Raw genomic sequence first — 16,135 nt, 5'->3', positions numbered from 1 at the left:
AACCTGGGTATTTTAAGAGGAAAACAAGAAGTTAGCATTTTGAGCCATTAAACTAGAAATTTTTGGGAAGAGGAATCTAGAAATTACTCCCATTTTCCAGAGAAGGTATCCTATACAATCACTACAACAAATTTTTCTGCTCATTTGCAAAACCACTGTGAATTGCTAGGCCTGTTTTCACCATAATTTAAAACCAGTCACTGAAAAATATCATGTCTCCCACAACCATCTCCCCATAAAACTGGAGTAAATAGGAGCCAAAGTAATTATGTATATAGATAAAAGTATTTCCCTAAAGGAAGAACAACAAAGCACCCTTTGCTCAGCAATTCTGAGGACCAATGGATAACTAAGAGATTCTTCTGAGTTTTTCACAGCCTGAGACACAGTGAATTATTCAATGTTCACTGACACTCCTGCCTTCAGTATCTCATTCTGCCCTTCCCTTGCTGCACAGATCATCAGAGCATTTCAGTGACCAGTGGAATATACTGGATTTCTCCAACTGCCTGGATGTACATGCCAGGCCCACTCAGCTGGACAAATAAACTCCTGTAATTGCTGTATTTATGGGCCCAGACTGATGCAGCAATCTGCTCTGTGCCACACAGAGCCATTTCACTGGTGCACCAAACCCATCACTCCAGGTTACAGCAGCAGCATGAAATGTCTCAGAGACCCTCTGAGCCCCAGGCTGGCTGCTGTGCTTCAAATAGCAGGCAGCTAAAACTCCCCCAGACACCTGCTCATTCCCTCTCCCCCACTGGAATAGGGGAAAGAATCACAAAAAAAAGGCAAAACTCATGGGCTGAGATGAGCACAGCTTCGCAGGACAGAAAAGGAAGTGGACATAATAATAATAATAATAATAATAATAATAATAATAATAATAATAATAATAATAACAACTAGAATAGAATAGAATAGAATAGAATAGAATAGAATAGAATAGAATAGAATAGAATAGAATAGAATAGAATAAACGAGTGATGCACAATGCTGTTGCTCACTGCCTGCTGACCAGTCACCCTCCAGCCCCCCAGTTTTGTTGTTCAGCAGGATGCCATATGGTGTGCCATGTCCCCTTGGCCAGTTTGGGGCACTGTCCCAGCTGTGTCCCCTCATGGCTCCCTGTGCCCCCAGCCTCCTCGCTGGCAGGGAATGAGGAGCTGAAAAGTCCTTGCCTTCCTGTGAGCACTGCCCAGCAACAGCTGAAACATCACTGCTCTATCCACATTATTCTCATTCCAAATCCAACACACAGCACTGTACCAGCTACTGGGAAGAAAATTAACTCTATCCCTGCCTAAACAAGGACTTTGGGAAGCTGGCTGCTGTTCTCACAGTGGAAGCACAGGAAGGAAGAAAGCATGTGACTGTACTCATGTTGTTTAAACATTCACACTTGTTCCTTCAAAAAACCCCATCTCTCCTGAACTTTTCAAGCTATTTCCCCCAATCACCCTGCCACCTTCCCCAAAATGCTTTCCCCCTTTTATTTTCTGCTCACTAAAGGCCTGGCTGTGCAGAGTTGCAAGATAGTGATAGTGGTGTATGCACCAAAAGTTTCTTTCTGTTCTCTTTCTTGATATGATTTGGGGGATTTTCGGTGGTGGGGTGTTTTTTTTGTTTTGGTTTTTTGGTTGCTGTTGTTGGTTTTTTGGATTTATTTTTTTTTTGTGAAAGACACAAACCCAGTCAGTTTTCCCTCTGCACCTATGGCTGTGCTGCAGGAGCCTTAGAGCTGCTTGTGGACAGAAGCAGAGCAACAGGCAGCAGCACAGGCTGAGATTTTGTTTGGAGGCTCTGAGCTGACAGGAGATAATGGGGGGTTTACAACAAAGGTCCTTCCTGAATGATAAACGATTCCTGGTGCATTTGAAGGATCTGACAGACCTACCTATTTGTTCTGTTCTGCACAGAGAGGGGATGAAATGACCTAGATCAACACAAAAGGCGCTACAAAAATCAGATTTTCAATGCATATTCAGCAACTCTAGGCAGCAAAAGCACAATAGGTATTTAAACAACAACCCTTGTAAAAACCTTGCTCCCTTGTCATAGGATGCTTTGTTGGCTATTTTTAGCTTTTCAAGTGTCAAGAAGCAACGCAAAAAAAAAATACTGCTGAACACCACTGGACACCAAGATAAAACAAGTGAGGCAAAAAGAAATCTGAAGCAAGCTCCACAAGATGAGGTTAAGTTATTCAAAGCTCTCTTTCCTGCAAGACAGGTGATGTATTTCAGCTTAAATATCCCACTCGATCTGTCCTCAGTGAACAAGCAAGTGACAAGCTGCCAATCCAGCTGAAAAGCTCCCCATCCATCAGGGCTTCCCCTGCCCCTGCCCCGCACCAAGCAGTGCTTCATCAGCACCTACAGAATCTGCACCTGCCTATTTTTAAACAAGAACACCATCCCGCAATCCTGCCCACCCAGAAGGGTTTGCAAATCTCTCCAAATACTCCTCCCAGGTCCTGATAACTTTGCCAGCATGAATAGGAAACTTGGGGCTTCCAGAACAAGCTGCAGCTCGCTGACAAGGCTGGCGAGATTTCCTTTCCTATCTGCAGCGTGCATGAGTAGGCAGCTGGGATTGTGATGAATTACTATCTCTGATTCCAGTGCTAAGTTTAAAACATTTACTTGGCATAGTCTGTTAGGAAAAAAAAAAACCACTGCCAATATCAGCTATTGGTATTAGCAAACTTCTTCAGGAGAACTACCAAAGGTATTTCACTGCCTCTCTCTGCTTATAACAGCAGCGTGTTTGGGGACCAGACATATTTATTGACTGAACTGTAATTGAATTTTACTGAATGTTTATCTCAAAACACTGTTTCAAAAGAGAAACTATATAATCTTGGTTTGAAAATAACTCAGTTCTTAGTTACACCTTTTCATGAGGCCAAATCCTTCTCCGGAGCTCAGTGGACACTCTGAATGCCTGGGAAATTGCATTTTCCATCAACTATTTGTTGTGCCTCCCTGTTCATTTCGGAGCTCAGGGTGCCATGCTTTCAGCAGCTGGCTCTGAAAAGCGTGTCTGTACAACCCTGCAGGTCTGATCTCTCTGCACAAATATTGCAAATATTAAGTCCATGACCAGTGCCTGATCATAAAGGACAAAATAAAGCTGGTTTATTCTCTAACCAGTGGAAAAAGGTTTGGATTTCAGTCAGGAGCACTCATCACACTGATGTGCATGGATCAGGAATCTTTAAATCTGCACTGATGTTGCAGAAGATTCACTATTTGATGATAATTGAGCACTTTTACTTGCAAATTTTACTTGTAAATAAACCAAAAAGGTTTCTCCTCTCTGTAGCCCTCCTGCCCACCACAGTGCTCTTCATCCCACTCACAAAAGGAGGCACATTTATTTTGGTGTTATTATTTTGATGCAATAAGCAACTCAGTAGTCCTTCTGGCATACTTCTTAAATTTTAGATTCTACTTTTGACTTTGTCTAAAAGCCTATAATCCTACACCCAGTTTCCCAATTGCTGAGTTCACAGCTGCCACTTATAAATTTGATGTTAACATTTAGTAATTTTGTAGGTAACACTTATGGAAATTATTAGCCAGTGCCACATACACAGGCTGTTGTCAACCTTGATCCTGCTACTTTGTATCCACCATCTTTAATATGAGTTTCAGAGATGAAAAAAAAAAAGGAAGCAACCCACCTAGAACAGACAGAAAGCAGGTTACAATCTCCCCTTCCTTTTCACCTGCTGAGGTCATGCACGTATTTTGTTGTTGTTATCATGATAAATAGTAATAGTGGCATTCACCATGTTTTTATGGTTCTCATCACACCCTAAGTCATTTACCACTTAGCTTTTTCTGTCAAATCCCCCTCAACAGGACAACAGAAGTCACCACAAAAAAAAAAAAAAAAAAAAAAAAAAAAAAAAAAAAAACCAAACCAAACAAACAAAAAAAATACCCCAAAACCACAAAAAAACAAAAACAAAAAAACCACCAAACAAACAAAAACCAAAAATAAAACAAGGGAAGTAAATATTACAATGTATAAAAATGTTCTATATCCACTTTATTCTCCAAGTCCCCAGGTTCTGTAAATACCACAAATCAATGTCAACAAACAGCATATCAACTCCTATGGGCTTTTGATGATTTATCTGCAATTGCTCACCAGTGCTCTGGCTTGGGGATTTGCTTTTTGTGGACTTGGAAATGTTTTGCAACACATCAACCCATCATGTAAAAATGATGTTCAGCAGAAATTTCATTGCACATCGCTGCAAGAGCCCTAAAATTGCAACTTCTCTTTTTAAAAAGCATTTTAAAATCTCCAAACAATTGTCTTTAATCTTCTAAAGATCTAGAAAGACTGTGGCAAGAAAACTTCCTTTTTATAGTTCAGTATTTCTCAGAGATGAGCTCTGAGTGTTAGCTGAGATAATTATCAGAGAGATTATGCAGATCTTATTATCAAAAGGTTTTGTTTGCTCTCTTGTTACATAATTGCTTAGTGTTTGCATGGTGCTCAGAAAATAAAAGCACCAGAGAAATACCACGAGTTATTGATTTAACAGAAAATAATTCTCCAAATGGTATTAACAGTTTAAGTTGTGTCTACTACATTTTGGAGATTTCTGGTTATCTGTAGAGCCCCTGAGTGACATAACCTTGGCAGCACATAAAATAAGAGCTGTGCCTTACCACTCCTGATTTTGGACTCTTTCACCAGAGCTGTGAAACAGCAGGAAGAAGAAAAAAAGGTGCAATATATTGTCTCATCATTTCCTGCACTTCTAGCTCTGCTGGTGACAAAGGCTACCACATTCAGAAGATAAAATCATGATTTATATCTCATAGCAGTGCCATAAAGCAAACAATCAATTTGTGGAATCAGTAAATGTTTCAAGAATTGGATAAAACCACATCAAACAATTCCAGGTTTTGTAAGTTTATGAGTGAAACTCAGACTACCTGAATTCAAATACACTTTGTAACTTTTAACCACATTCCAGTAAAGACCTTACAAACACAATAAAAGCCATCTTTAGAGTGCAGAGATGAGGCCCCAAGTATAAACTTGCCACTGGGCACACTTATGCACCCAGACCACTTAGCCTTGCAAGCAATTTAAAAGGTACAGCAACTTCATAATTTCAATACCTGTTTTAAAGAATTCCAAGCTCATTTCATGCTTATTTACAGGTAACATAGTTTTTTTTAGGATGACAAGAAAGCTTAAAGCAAGTGCACTATACAAGCATGGCGCTGGCCACAGAAACCCTCAAACCCAAGAAAATCAGATTTTACTTACAGCCAACCATCATCATGGCCACCGAAAAAATCTTCTCCCCATCCGTGGTCGGTGCTATGTTCCCAAATCCTATGGTTGTAAGGCTTGTCATGGTAAAGTAGAGGGAGGATATGTACAAGGAGTCCTTGCTGGGCCCTCCTTCCCACTGGCCCGAGCCCGTGGTGTTGTAGCGATATGGGGTCCCGATGCTCAGGGCCAGCTGGTAGAGCCAGCTGTCTGTTTTGATGGTGTTGGTCAGTTCATCAATCACTTCGTAGTCCCCAATGCTGTACCAGATGCAGGCCAGCCAGTGGGCCACCAGCCCGAACACACACACCAAGAGCACCAGCACGGCAGCACCATATTCCAGGTAGTGGTCCAGCTTCCTGGCCACCCGACCCAGCCGCAGAAGGCGCACCACTTTTAAGGAGCTGAAGAGGCTACTGATTCCCTGGAAAGGAATAAAAAGCATTATTTGATCTGAAATACCCTGCTGGTTAGCACAGAAGGCTACACAGCAATTCCTGCATCTGCTTAAAATCTTTCTGTGTAATTTTTCAGGCCTCAGATAACAGAACACAAGATCAAACCCTCCTGTCCCTCCAGTGCTTTTGTCCTCGTCAGGCTAAATTGAGTTTGGCACTCACTAGGTGGATAAATTACTTTGTTCAAGCTCGGTCTTTCAAAGCAACAGAAGGGTTCTGTAGAATCCAAAGTGGAAACAGCAAGTTTATTACAAAAGGAGTGGTTCAATGCTTCGCCAGTTTGAAGTAAATTGGAGACTCTTTTGACCCCAAGAAGATAAAAGGAAGTGGAAGAGGAGTCACAGATGGAACTACAACAACCCTGTGGAGTTTTCCTGAAGTTTCCCAGAGAACAACCTTCTATTAAATCCAAGCAGAGGATTGTTATTCTGGCCAAAAGGGGGGCACACCTACTTTAAGAACCCTCAACATTAAGAGATGCTCAAGAGAAATATCAGAACGTAATTGCAGTGGGAAACTCAGATAAATCTGCCTATTGCTACTGTCATCCACCAAACAGGAGCTGAGTAACTTCCTCCAGTACAACACTCTCCATCTCTTATTATCCTTCAAACATAACCCTGAATATTTTATTATTTACAGAAAGTCTCACTGACTGACCATGGAATTAAACAACTGTGGGCACATCACCTTCCTGAGCAAGGAAAATATGGATCACAAGGCACATGCCTTTGCATACAGGGTTAATTTCCTTTCCAATTAACAGATATTTTCCTAAAGCAAGTGTTGGTGCAGTGTTGTTGTTTCTTCCTGTCACGCAAGATAGATGACATACAAATAAATGGAAATACAAATATTTAGGGAATAAGAGCACAAGGACCATCAGAAAGTTAATAGAAACATCTGAGAAGGGATGAGAAATGTGTACGTCCTTCTCGATGCACAAATGGTTTGGGAGTTTAGAGATGCAGAAAGAGAACAAAAATATGCTCTTGATCTACTGCAATCCCATGATATAACTAACTTGTGCATTAAATTAACTGGTGTCTCAAAATAGAAGGTTTGTAAAGGAAGGTTTCTAATATAAAACATTCAGAAGCTGAAGACATTTAATTTAAAGTAGAAATTAAGACATAGAAAGCAATGAGGCAAACATTCCTAGTTACCGTGCCAAGATTAAATTGCCCTTTTCTATGCATCATTATCAAATCAGTCTAGTCAAAACACTGGCTAATTATATTATCAAACAGTTAAAGACTAGAGTTTCTGGAGTTTTCCACACCAGAAAAACATTTGTCTCATTTGCACCTCTGTTTCTTCTTCTTTTGCACCTTCCCTCCCTTTTCCCAGCATCTGAAGGGTAACACGCATCTGATATTTCTAGATGTAATCAGTTTGGCACAGTTCTTGTATGCTTTTCAAATCCTGTTGGAATGTGTTTCAGATCCGCAAATCCTTAATAAATTGAAGCTCTATATTTGCATTCAAGATCTCATGATGACTAATACCACAGAGGGAAGTGGAATTTTCCCATTTTGATTTCTGCATTTTGCATTTACACAAGACACAGATCACAGTATCATCCTTATTTCCATTTAAATGTATATCTACTTATTTGCTTTAGGATTTATGACTGGGAAACACTCTGAGCAACCAACTTTTCCAATAAACTGGGAAGTCCCTTCCAATATTCCTGACACAATGGACTGTGGCCAATGGTCTACCGAACGAGGGTCCAACACCACAGTAACAATATCTACATTTAAAAAAAAAAACCAAACAAAACAAACAAACAAAAAAAACAGAGAGAATTTCAGACTAGTTTCATATTTATTCTGCAGTATATTTTACTGAGTTAACTTTGACTTTGAAAGCTTACAACTTGCAAAAGAGGGAGAAAACAGCAGGGTGTTTTTCTCGTGGGACCAAATCCAGTTGCATCGGGCAAACAGAGATGCATTAATTCTGGTTTTTTATTAAAGTGTCACCTTTCATTTCCAGGATTAATGCTGGGAAAGGAGTTTAAAACCTGGAATTCAAACTTGGGGGGCCCTTTTTTAAACCCAGTAGTTTAAGTTTGTCCCAGTGGCACAGCTTACACTGCACTTTTTACTGCACAAACAACCCCTGAACGGAAGAGTTTACAGAGTGACCTCCATCCCTCACCCACACTTCATCTTCTCTAAGTTACATGGACAATTTAGCAGTTATATAAATAATACAAAAATACAGCATTTATTTCAAAGTCTGGGAGAAACTTTGTGCTGTCACTTTTTTTTCCTCTAAGCACAGGTAACAATCACATCTCTTATGTATAAAACAAAGAGAAATATTTCATTTTAGCTGACATTGAAATGTATTATTTTCAAAGAGTAATTCATTCCAGTAAGTTTCACTGTAAATCTTAAAGCCTGTTCAGTTTGACCCCTTACTTAAAGCCAAAGAAACAAGAGATATACTGAACATTCACATTTCATGTCTAATACTCCAAAACAGAAAGACAATATTGGAAGCTTCAAAAGCCTCTTACATAGAGCACTTTGTAGGAAACAGCAACTAAACAAATGTGAAATGAATATTATATATATATATATATAACAAAAAAAAAAGTGTGTGTGTGTATGTGTATATATATATATACACACACATGTACCAATCACATATGCACTAACCACTGTTGGGTCAAGCTGGTACCTTCATAATTATAAAATTGCAATTAATGCACAATTGTTAATATGCAAGGCTCTGCCTCAGATTCAGCAACATCTTTGACAAAAGTTATGTGAAAGACTAACTGCCTTGAATTACATTTGGGCAATTAAGAATTCAGTTTTCTAAACTCGATTGCAGGTTGCCTGTAATTTCATTTTTTCTTTTAACTGTATTTATGCTCCATAATGAATACTTTGGAAACCCTCCTACTCCAGGATGAGCATCTGCTCTGGCAGAAGTAACTTCAGCACTCAAGGAACAGAGAGGTGATTAGAATGGGGGGTGAATGGGGCATGTAATCTAGTTTGGATTTATTTAATTATTTTGTGAATAAAGCATGTGTTGGATCCTGGAGATCCAACCTTCTGGGAGGAGCATTTGTGACTCCACTGCCATTTCAGCTGGGCCAACTGTCTGCAACAGCTGCTGGGCTGTGATCTCTAATTGAGAATATCTCCTTATGTTATCAACCATCCAATCCACCCCCTTGGGGTTTTGGCTAATGTATTTTATCACGTCCTAATCAGATGAGGACACTCAGCTTGCTCATCATCAATCATCTCAGCTGCAGAAACCTTTCCACTGAAAAACCACCTACTCCAAAACTGTGTTTTGGGTGTCAAGTTTGGAACCAAGCTCCCATCTGACACAGATCATCCATTTATCTGTTCCAAATGTGAGTCACAGGAGTCCTTCCCAGGGACTTCTAAGGATCAGGAGAGCCAAGACAAGAGCAATGGCTCTGAACCAGCCATTTCTGTACCACCATTTCAATTCAGGAGACAGATGAAGCTGTTCAAAAGATGTAGACTCTGTCAAATTTATCCAGAAAGATATTTTTGAGGGATGGATGTTTAACTTTGGAATTAACTTAGACATTCATGATTAAACAAAGCCCAAGTTGCTTGACACAAGAACCTTGCAAAGTCTGTGTTCTCAAATCCTCTTGATACACTAAGAAAGGAAATTAAATTTGATAGTGGAGTCACAACTGATAAAAGCACTCAGTCTGACATGCAGAGGATCCAATCCTTCCTTTTAAACTACCTGACTCTTGCCATTTCAGCCCGTAGATGTTACCACATTGTCAAACTGCCGTCCTGCAGAATGAAAGAAGTGTCTAAGCTGTGTGTCTGCATCCAGCTGAACTTCTCCAGCCACAGGACTGAGACAGATGTTTCCCAAAATTGCCATGCACGGCATGGGAACAGATCTCTGCACCTCCAGCAAGAACAGGGAGCAAAGTTCTCTTGCACTTAATGAATCTCTGATAAGCCAGGCAGCAGGAAGAATGAAGCTGATAGACTTGTGCTGTACAGGGGTCAAGAGCCAAACATGCAAGAGGATGAAGGGAATACTGTCACCAAAGGAAAAGGAAGGTTAACAAGGGCAGGAAATCATCTGAGTCCACAATGACTCTACCTAAAACCTCCTGAACTAGGGAAAATAGAGTGGAGTCTGCTCTACACTGAAGCAGCAGCAGAATAGCAGAGCTGCATGTTTGTAAAATCTAAAAAAGAATAGATGGTTGCTTGCTAATCTAATTAATCTTTTCTGAAGTTGGAAATTACTGCTTTTTTTTTAAAGTAAAATAAAAACAAAAACAGCCATTAATTTCAACCATCTAAATATACAAAATTCTGCTTAAACCTCGAAATTAAATCCCAGTATGCTGAAATGGTAAATCATGCATATATTTTTCTTTCTACTAGGGAACAATGTGTTTTTAACTCTAGGCACTTTTTCAATTAGATTTCACTCCATGATTATTTATTTATTTGCTGTTAGCTTTGGGTACACACGCAACAACAACAACAACAACAACAACAACAACAACAACAACAACAACAAAAAGAAACTAAATACACATTTTAAATGTGTTCTAAAACTGAAATACTCCAAGCTTTGAAAATGGGGATCGGTACTGTGTCATTTAATAGAAAGCGCCATCTCAAAAAAGGTTAGAGGAAAGAAACAACTTTTCACTCAGTTTTAATGTCCAGCACACTGTGGGTTTGAAGAATTTATGGGGTGGCCAAGAACCAGAGCTATGAAATGTTGGTAGGATGTGTTGCAAATGCAGTGAAAGGGTGATTGCACCATATAGAGATGTTAAACTAAATTTAACCTAGGATCTTTATAGTGGACAGAAGCAACTACAGCAAAACTTTCATCACAGTGATAAATCCTAAGAGGAATTTGCAGCCAGGGCTCACCTGTGTGCAAGAGCAGAATGGTTTTGTGAGGCCACAGCATTACAAAACCACGGACTGAGCTCCAAGCACCCTCTGGATCCCACAGCACACTGCAAGCTGACGGCCAACCACCCCACCCTGTGAGCAGCCCATCCTTCCTCCCTGGAGAGGAGGAGTGGGGCATGCCAGGGGAGTGATTCACCCCATGCACCTCTGACAGATGGGGAGGGATGAATCACCTCCCTCCCCTGGCACTGAGCACAGGGAGCTGAGGGCTATCGCTGACACAGCTGCTGGGAGGAGAAACCAAACCCACCCCCAGAAACCCAGAGAGATGGAGCTGCACAGCTCCCAGTCTGTGCTGTGTACCAGAGAAACAGGCACTACAGAGCACTGCCTCCCAAGGTGAGACTCCAGAGGAGCTCGGGGAATAAATGCTATTAATAACAGGAGGCTGAGATGCTCTGCAGATGCAACAGCATGCTCATTTCTTCATTTAACAGCCAATTACTCCACATAATGTGATGCTACACTACCTTCGGTTCTGGCAGGGCTTTGCAGAAGTCCCCATTGGTTTGAAGAAGAAATTGAATCAGTTCATTAAAAAAATGAACAATCACAAAGTAAACTGGACTTGCTCTCAAAAGGGCAAGAGCTGGTAAATCATAAATATTGAACTAGAGACAGTAATAAGTGAAGACAGGTGGACTATGAGAGGTAGAAGAGTCAGGCACCTGGAATGTCCTTTCATCAAAAGGTACAAAAGGTTGCAACTCAAAGAAATGGAAAACTTGTAAAGCTGGGCATCAGTTATAAATGAGTAAATAATCACCCAGAGGAAGAAAACAGAAACAGAGAACTGATAATATATAAGAAATAAAAAATTGATCAACAGAAAACTACACCTTAGAGACGAATCAGAGATAATGTAAGAATGCCAGGCTGAACTCTTCCTTCGAAAGAATACTAAAACAAATACCCAAAGATTCTTCAAATTCAAAATTTAAAAAAAAAATTAAAATATTTAAAAAAAAAGAAGATAAAAGAAGAGAAAAGAAGAAAGGAAAGGAAAGGAAAGGAAAGGAAAGGAAAGGAAAGGAAAGGAAAGGAAAGGAAAGGAAAGGAAAGGAAAGGAAAGGAAAAGAAAAGAAAAGAAAAGAAAAGAAAAGAAAAGAAAAGAAAAGAAAAGAAAAGAAAAGAAAAGAAAAGAAAAGAAAAGAAAAGAAAAGAAAAGAAAAACTAAAGTGATCAAGCTGCAATGGGGTAAAAATAATCCAGGCTTGGGCTAAAATTTAAATTAATCCTAGCATTAGTTTCCAAAAATGATGTTGCTATTTCCCAGAAAATCTAATGCATCAAGAAGGAAATAAACAGATACATTACCTGAACAAATATTAAGGGAAAGAGTAATTAGAAACTTTGAGATAAATCAAAATGCAATCAGTGGAGCAGTAGGTTAGCTAAGCTCAGGCTAGCTGGGATCTATCCAAGGTTTCCTGATAGCTGTCTCTGATAACACAGACCATTTTCTAAATATAAGAAATGAAGTATTTCAGTAACATCAGAGGTGAAATTATTATGAAGCACAGGGAAAACAGGGACCACCACTGGGATACCAGGGTGACTGAAGAACTTGTGCACAGGGTGGAAAAATGGAAATCTTAAAAGGGGAGTCTAGCAGAGTGTACAAGTGGTGACTCCTAGTAATTTTTCTGGCTTCCTAGTGAAATAAACAGAAATAGTACATGGTCACAGAATCTGCTAATGGCACCTTTGGAACAGAGAATAACCACGTGGGAATAAAGGAAAATGTGATAAAGCTTGACAATACAGAGTCCCAAGGCATTACAGCACAAATTAACAAAAATGTCTACAGCTACAAGGGTCTTTAACTGAAAATTACTGAGGAAAAGAAATATTTGGGTATATGGGTTAATCCCACCTACCCATCCCACATGGCAGAGCCATCAGTGAGCTGCACTCACAGAAGAGGTTAATCCAGCTCCAGGACAGATCAGCTGATGTTTCCACCATCAACAGGAAAAGCCAAACCCCAGCTGCAAAGTGAAGATGAATTCCCCACCTGGAGTAATCCATAAAGCTCTGCCCTAAAGAGATGTATTTGAACTTCACTTCCTGCAGAGAGAGGCAGCTGGAACAGCCACAAAAATGCTCATAAAATTACATAAATGAGTTGTCTAGACACGATCAGTTTGCTTGAACTAAGGAAAGGAAAATAGGGGTGTTTATGCAGGGGAGGGATGACTCTTCTTTCTAAGCACATCGAGGAGACAAACATGAGGGAGGGAAAAGAAATATTTAACCAAGAAGGCTGGAACAGGAAGGAATGCACAGACTGCAAATTAAGAGAGATTTATTAAGACATCATGAGAAAAGGTGGATTTTGACCTTTGAGTTTATAGGAGGGGTGATACAATGAACTTGCTCACCAAAGCTGATGACTCAGAGACTCAAAAGGACCCTGTGAGTTTTACACCTATTTTTTTCTGCTTTTGCTTTTATCCTTTGAAAAATCGAAGTGAGGCAAATACAGCCTCAAGGGGGGATATATTTCACCCCAGCCCAAACTAGACCATAGAGGAGTTTGCATCTGAGCTACTCACAGTAGTGTCACTACTTTCAAGGGTGAGAAATAGAAGTTCTAGGGCAGAATGACTCCTCAGACCTGCTCTGGAGATACATCTTAGAACATGAGGAGCCATGCCCCAAATTGCCTGTACCTCCTTGTTTCATCAGGTGAATCCATGCTTAGCACATTTTGAAACACAGTCCAAATACTTTCTTTAAAGATGCGTGAGCAAAATTTTCCTTACCTTTCTCTCACCAGAAATAAAAACAAAAAAACACCCAAATAAGTCACGTAGCTGATTCTGTGAATTCTGTAATTAAAGTACTGGAGCAGTGAAAAGAGGCAGGGTTTTTGTAAACCTTGGGCAATCTCCACCAAACAGCTGCTACACGATGGCACACGATGTAAGAGGAAACAAAGTGCTTGCAGATTTTGGGAATGACTGCAATGGTGAGCCCTGCCAGCACCAGCAGGTGAGCCTGCAGGCACACAACAAAAAAGTTCTATTCTGTGCAGTGCAGGAGGAGTATCCTGGAGGAGGTAAAGGCTGTTTGAAATGCAACCAGCAAATCATTCCCAAAAGAAATTTTCGAGCTTAGCTACTTAAATAGAGCTTAGCTCCAAAATCCCTGGTTAGCTCCTTAATTCTGCTTTACTGGAGTTAATGTTAAAAGAAATCTTCTAACTTGTATCAGAAATCTTTATTTCTTGGTAAACAATTAATATAATGAAGCTGCATAGCTACAAAATCAAAATGAGCGAATGACAAAAAAAAAAAAAAAAAAAGGGGGGGAAAAAAAACCACCAAAATTTGATATTTCTGATTTACCCCCACTTTAAGAGCAGAATTTAGAGTTGTATTTGATTATGAAGATACACACAGGAGTAAAGGGCTTTCCTTCTTCTGCACCAGCTGTCTAGATCCCAGGTCCAGATACAAGCAGAGCCCAGTTAATATCTGACCCTGCACCACTGGAAGCAGTAGGATTAGTGACTTCAGTGAGCAAAAATTTGAGTCCTTACAGCAAAATGTAAAAAAGCAGGTTTCTTCATGTATTTTTCAAAATTACCCCTAAATTTTTTGCTTGGGATTTATCTTCTGATTTTTTACCAGGGGGATGAAGAAACTTTCCTTTTTTTTCCCTTTAACACAAATGTCAATAAGCTGTAACATTATAAATAAAATTCCAGTGAACTGTTTATGGCACAACCATACAGTGCAGCACATCTCCAACAGTAAATAACGGAGGCTACAAAGAGAAGGGTTATTGCAAAATATTATTTCTTCTAGATGCAAGATAAGGGGATTGTGGCATTTTGCACTATTTAATTTTTTAATGCATCAGTGTGCCCAAAAAAGGGGGGAAAAGCCAGTATCATGAAATATGTTAATTTTCACTCATGTAGGAAAGGTAGGCAGAGAAGAAAATGGGAATTTGTGTTATTCCCATCAGCATCACTTCAGTGAGCATCTGATCAGGTTTTTTCATTTCCTCATCTCCTTTGTAAGCCTTCCCTTCCTTTGTGAGCAAAAGGGATCACACAGAACTCCAAGCTTCCCTTGAAAGTGCTCCACAAACAATTTCCTCTGCTGGATTCTGTAGCAGCTTATACAGCTCTGACTGAAGATTTGATTTAAATGGCTTGTACCCAACATCTGCTTCCCAGTAATATATACATCACATTAAAATGAAATATAAAAAAAAAAAATAAAAGGAATAAAAAAAGACCACTGGGACATCTAATTACAGTTCAGTATGCCATAACCCACACCAGAGAGGTGCATGAGGCTATCAGGTCACCCACCAGCCCCTGCCCTGCCTCTGGCTCAGCTCCTTCCTTTCACAAAATGCCCCTCACATCATGGAGACTCTCAGGTGTCTCCACAGGGAAACCTGTAGACATATCCCAGACCTTGTACAGCATTAAAGTAGCTGGTTAATTAATTAAGAAAAAAAAATTAAAGCTGATTAATTAAATGATGGCAGAACTTTAATGAAACCTTAGAATAAAAGCCAAAGAGATGCAATTCTGCAAGTCAGTGCAATGGGGTGATAGAGGTGACTAAGTGAAAGGGGTGAAAATGCTTGAAATTCTACAAAATATATACCTACAGTGGACACATTTATAACTTAATGCCATACCCATGCCACTGTATTATTCTATTGTGGGTTTTCACACACTACAACACAATGACAGCATTCTCCAGATTTAATTGTCTTGTGAGTGCATAACAAGGGGGGAAATGCCAGGTCCCAGGGTTGTGCCTCTGTCATTACTTGCTAGGAATTTCCATTGTAGTTTAACGCTTGGTTGCAGCCAGGATTTAGTTCTGGGAATTATTTTCTCCATGTCAGCCACCAAGATTTTAAAAAGCTAGCTAGCCATAGACTGTACTTGAGAGCCAAAGTCACATTCCTGAAAGACACCAATTTTTCACCTTGCACACACCACTCAGCCTGGTGCCCAAAACCCTCCTTCAAACACCTCCCACAAAGGGAATGTTTGCAGTAAAGCACTGCAGGTGTGAACGTGGCTACACCAGCTTAATCAGCTTTTATTTGCTTTCAATTTACAGACATTGCAATTTTAGTTTCTATTAATTGCAATGATACAAAGAAGTTTCTGACGGTGCTGAAATAGATCGATAATAGCAATTAAAAGAAAATTACAATTACAAGGAGTCTGTGCTTTAGTGTGCCCTGCATAGATCACTAAATTTGAAAGGCCACTGGGTCATGTAGCCTTACATTGTTAAACAACAGGCACAGAACTTTACTTTAGGTAATTTACATTTCTCTGCTTTCATTTCCAGCCATTGGCTTGCAAAAATTAATTTCTGCAAAAAGGATGATCTTTTATACAACTCA

The 16,135-nt window shown here is 39.8% G+C and overlaps 1 protein-coding gene across 1 annotated transcript in view; it reads right to left on the bottom strand.

Annotated features, from left to right (window-relative positions):
• KCNH5 (potassium voltage-gated channel subfamily H member 5) overlaps nucleotides 1-16,135 on the bottom strand; it is a 147,099-nt gene that overhangs the window by 85,432 nt on the left and 45,532 nt on the right. The window contains exon 7 of the mRNA XM_039733062.1: nucleotides 5,305-5,734. Coding sequence (XP_039588996.1) covers nucleotides 5,305-5,734 — 430 coding nt within the window. The remainder of the gene's footprint in view (nucleotides 1-5,304; nucleotides 5,735-16,135) is intronic.

Source organism: Passer montanus, unplaced genomic scaffold, assembly GCF_014805655.1.
Source record: "Passer montanus isolate IOZ18808 unplaced genomic scaffold, ASM1480565v1 scaffold82, whole genome shotgun sequence".
Classification (NCBI taxonomy): domain Eukaryota; kingdom Metazoa; phylum Chordata; class Aves; order Passeriformes; family Passeridae; genus Passer; species Passer montanus.
The sequence above is the reverse complement of the archived record's forward strand: the minus strand, read 5'-3'. Positions and strand labels throughout refer to the sequence as shown.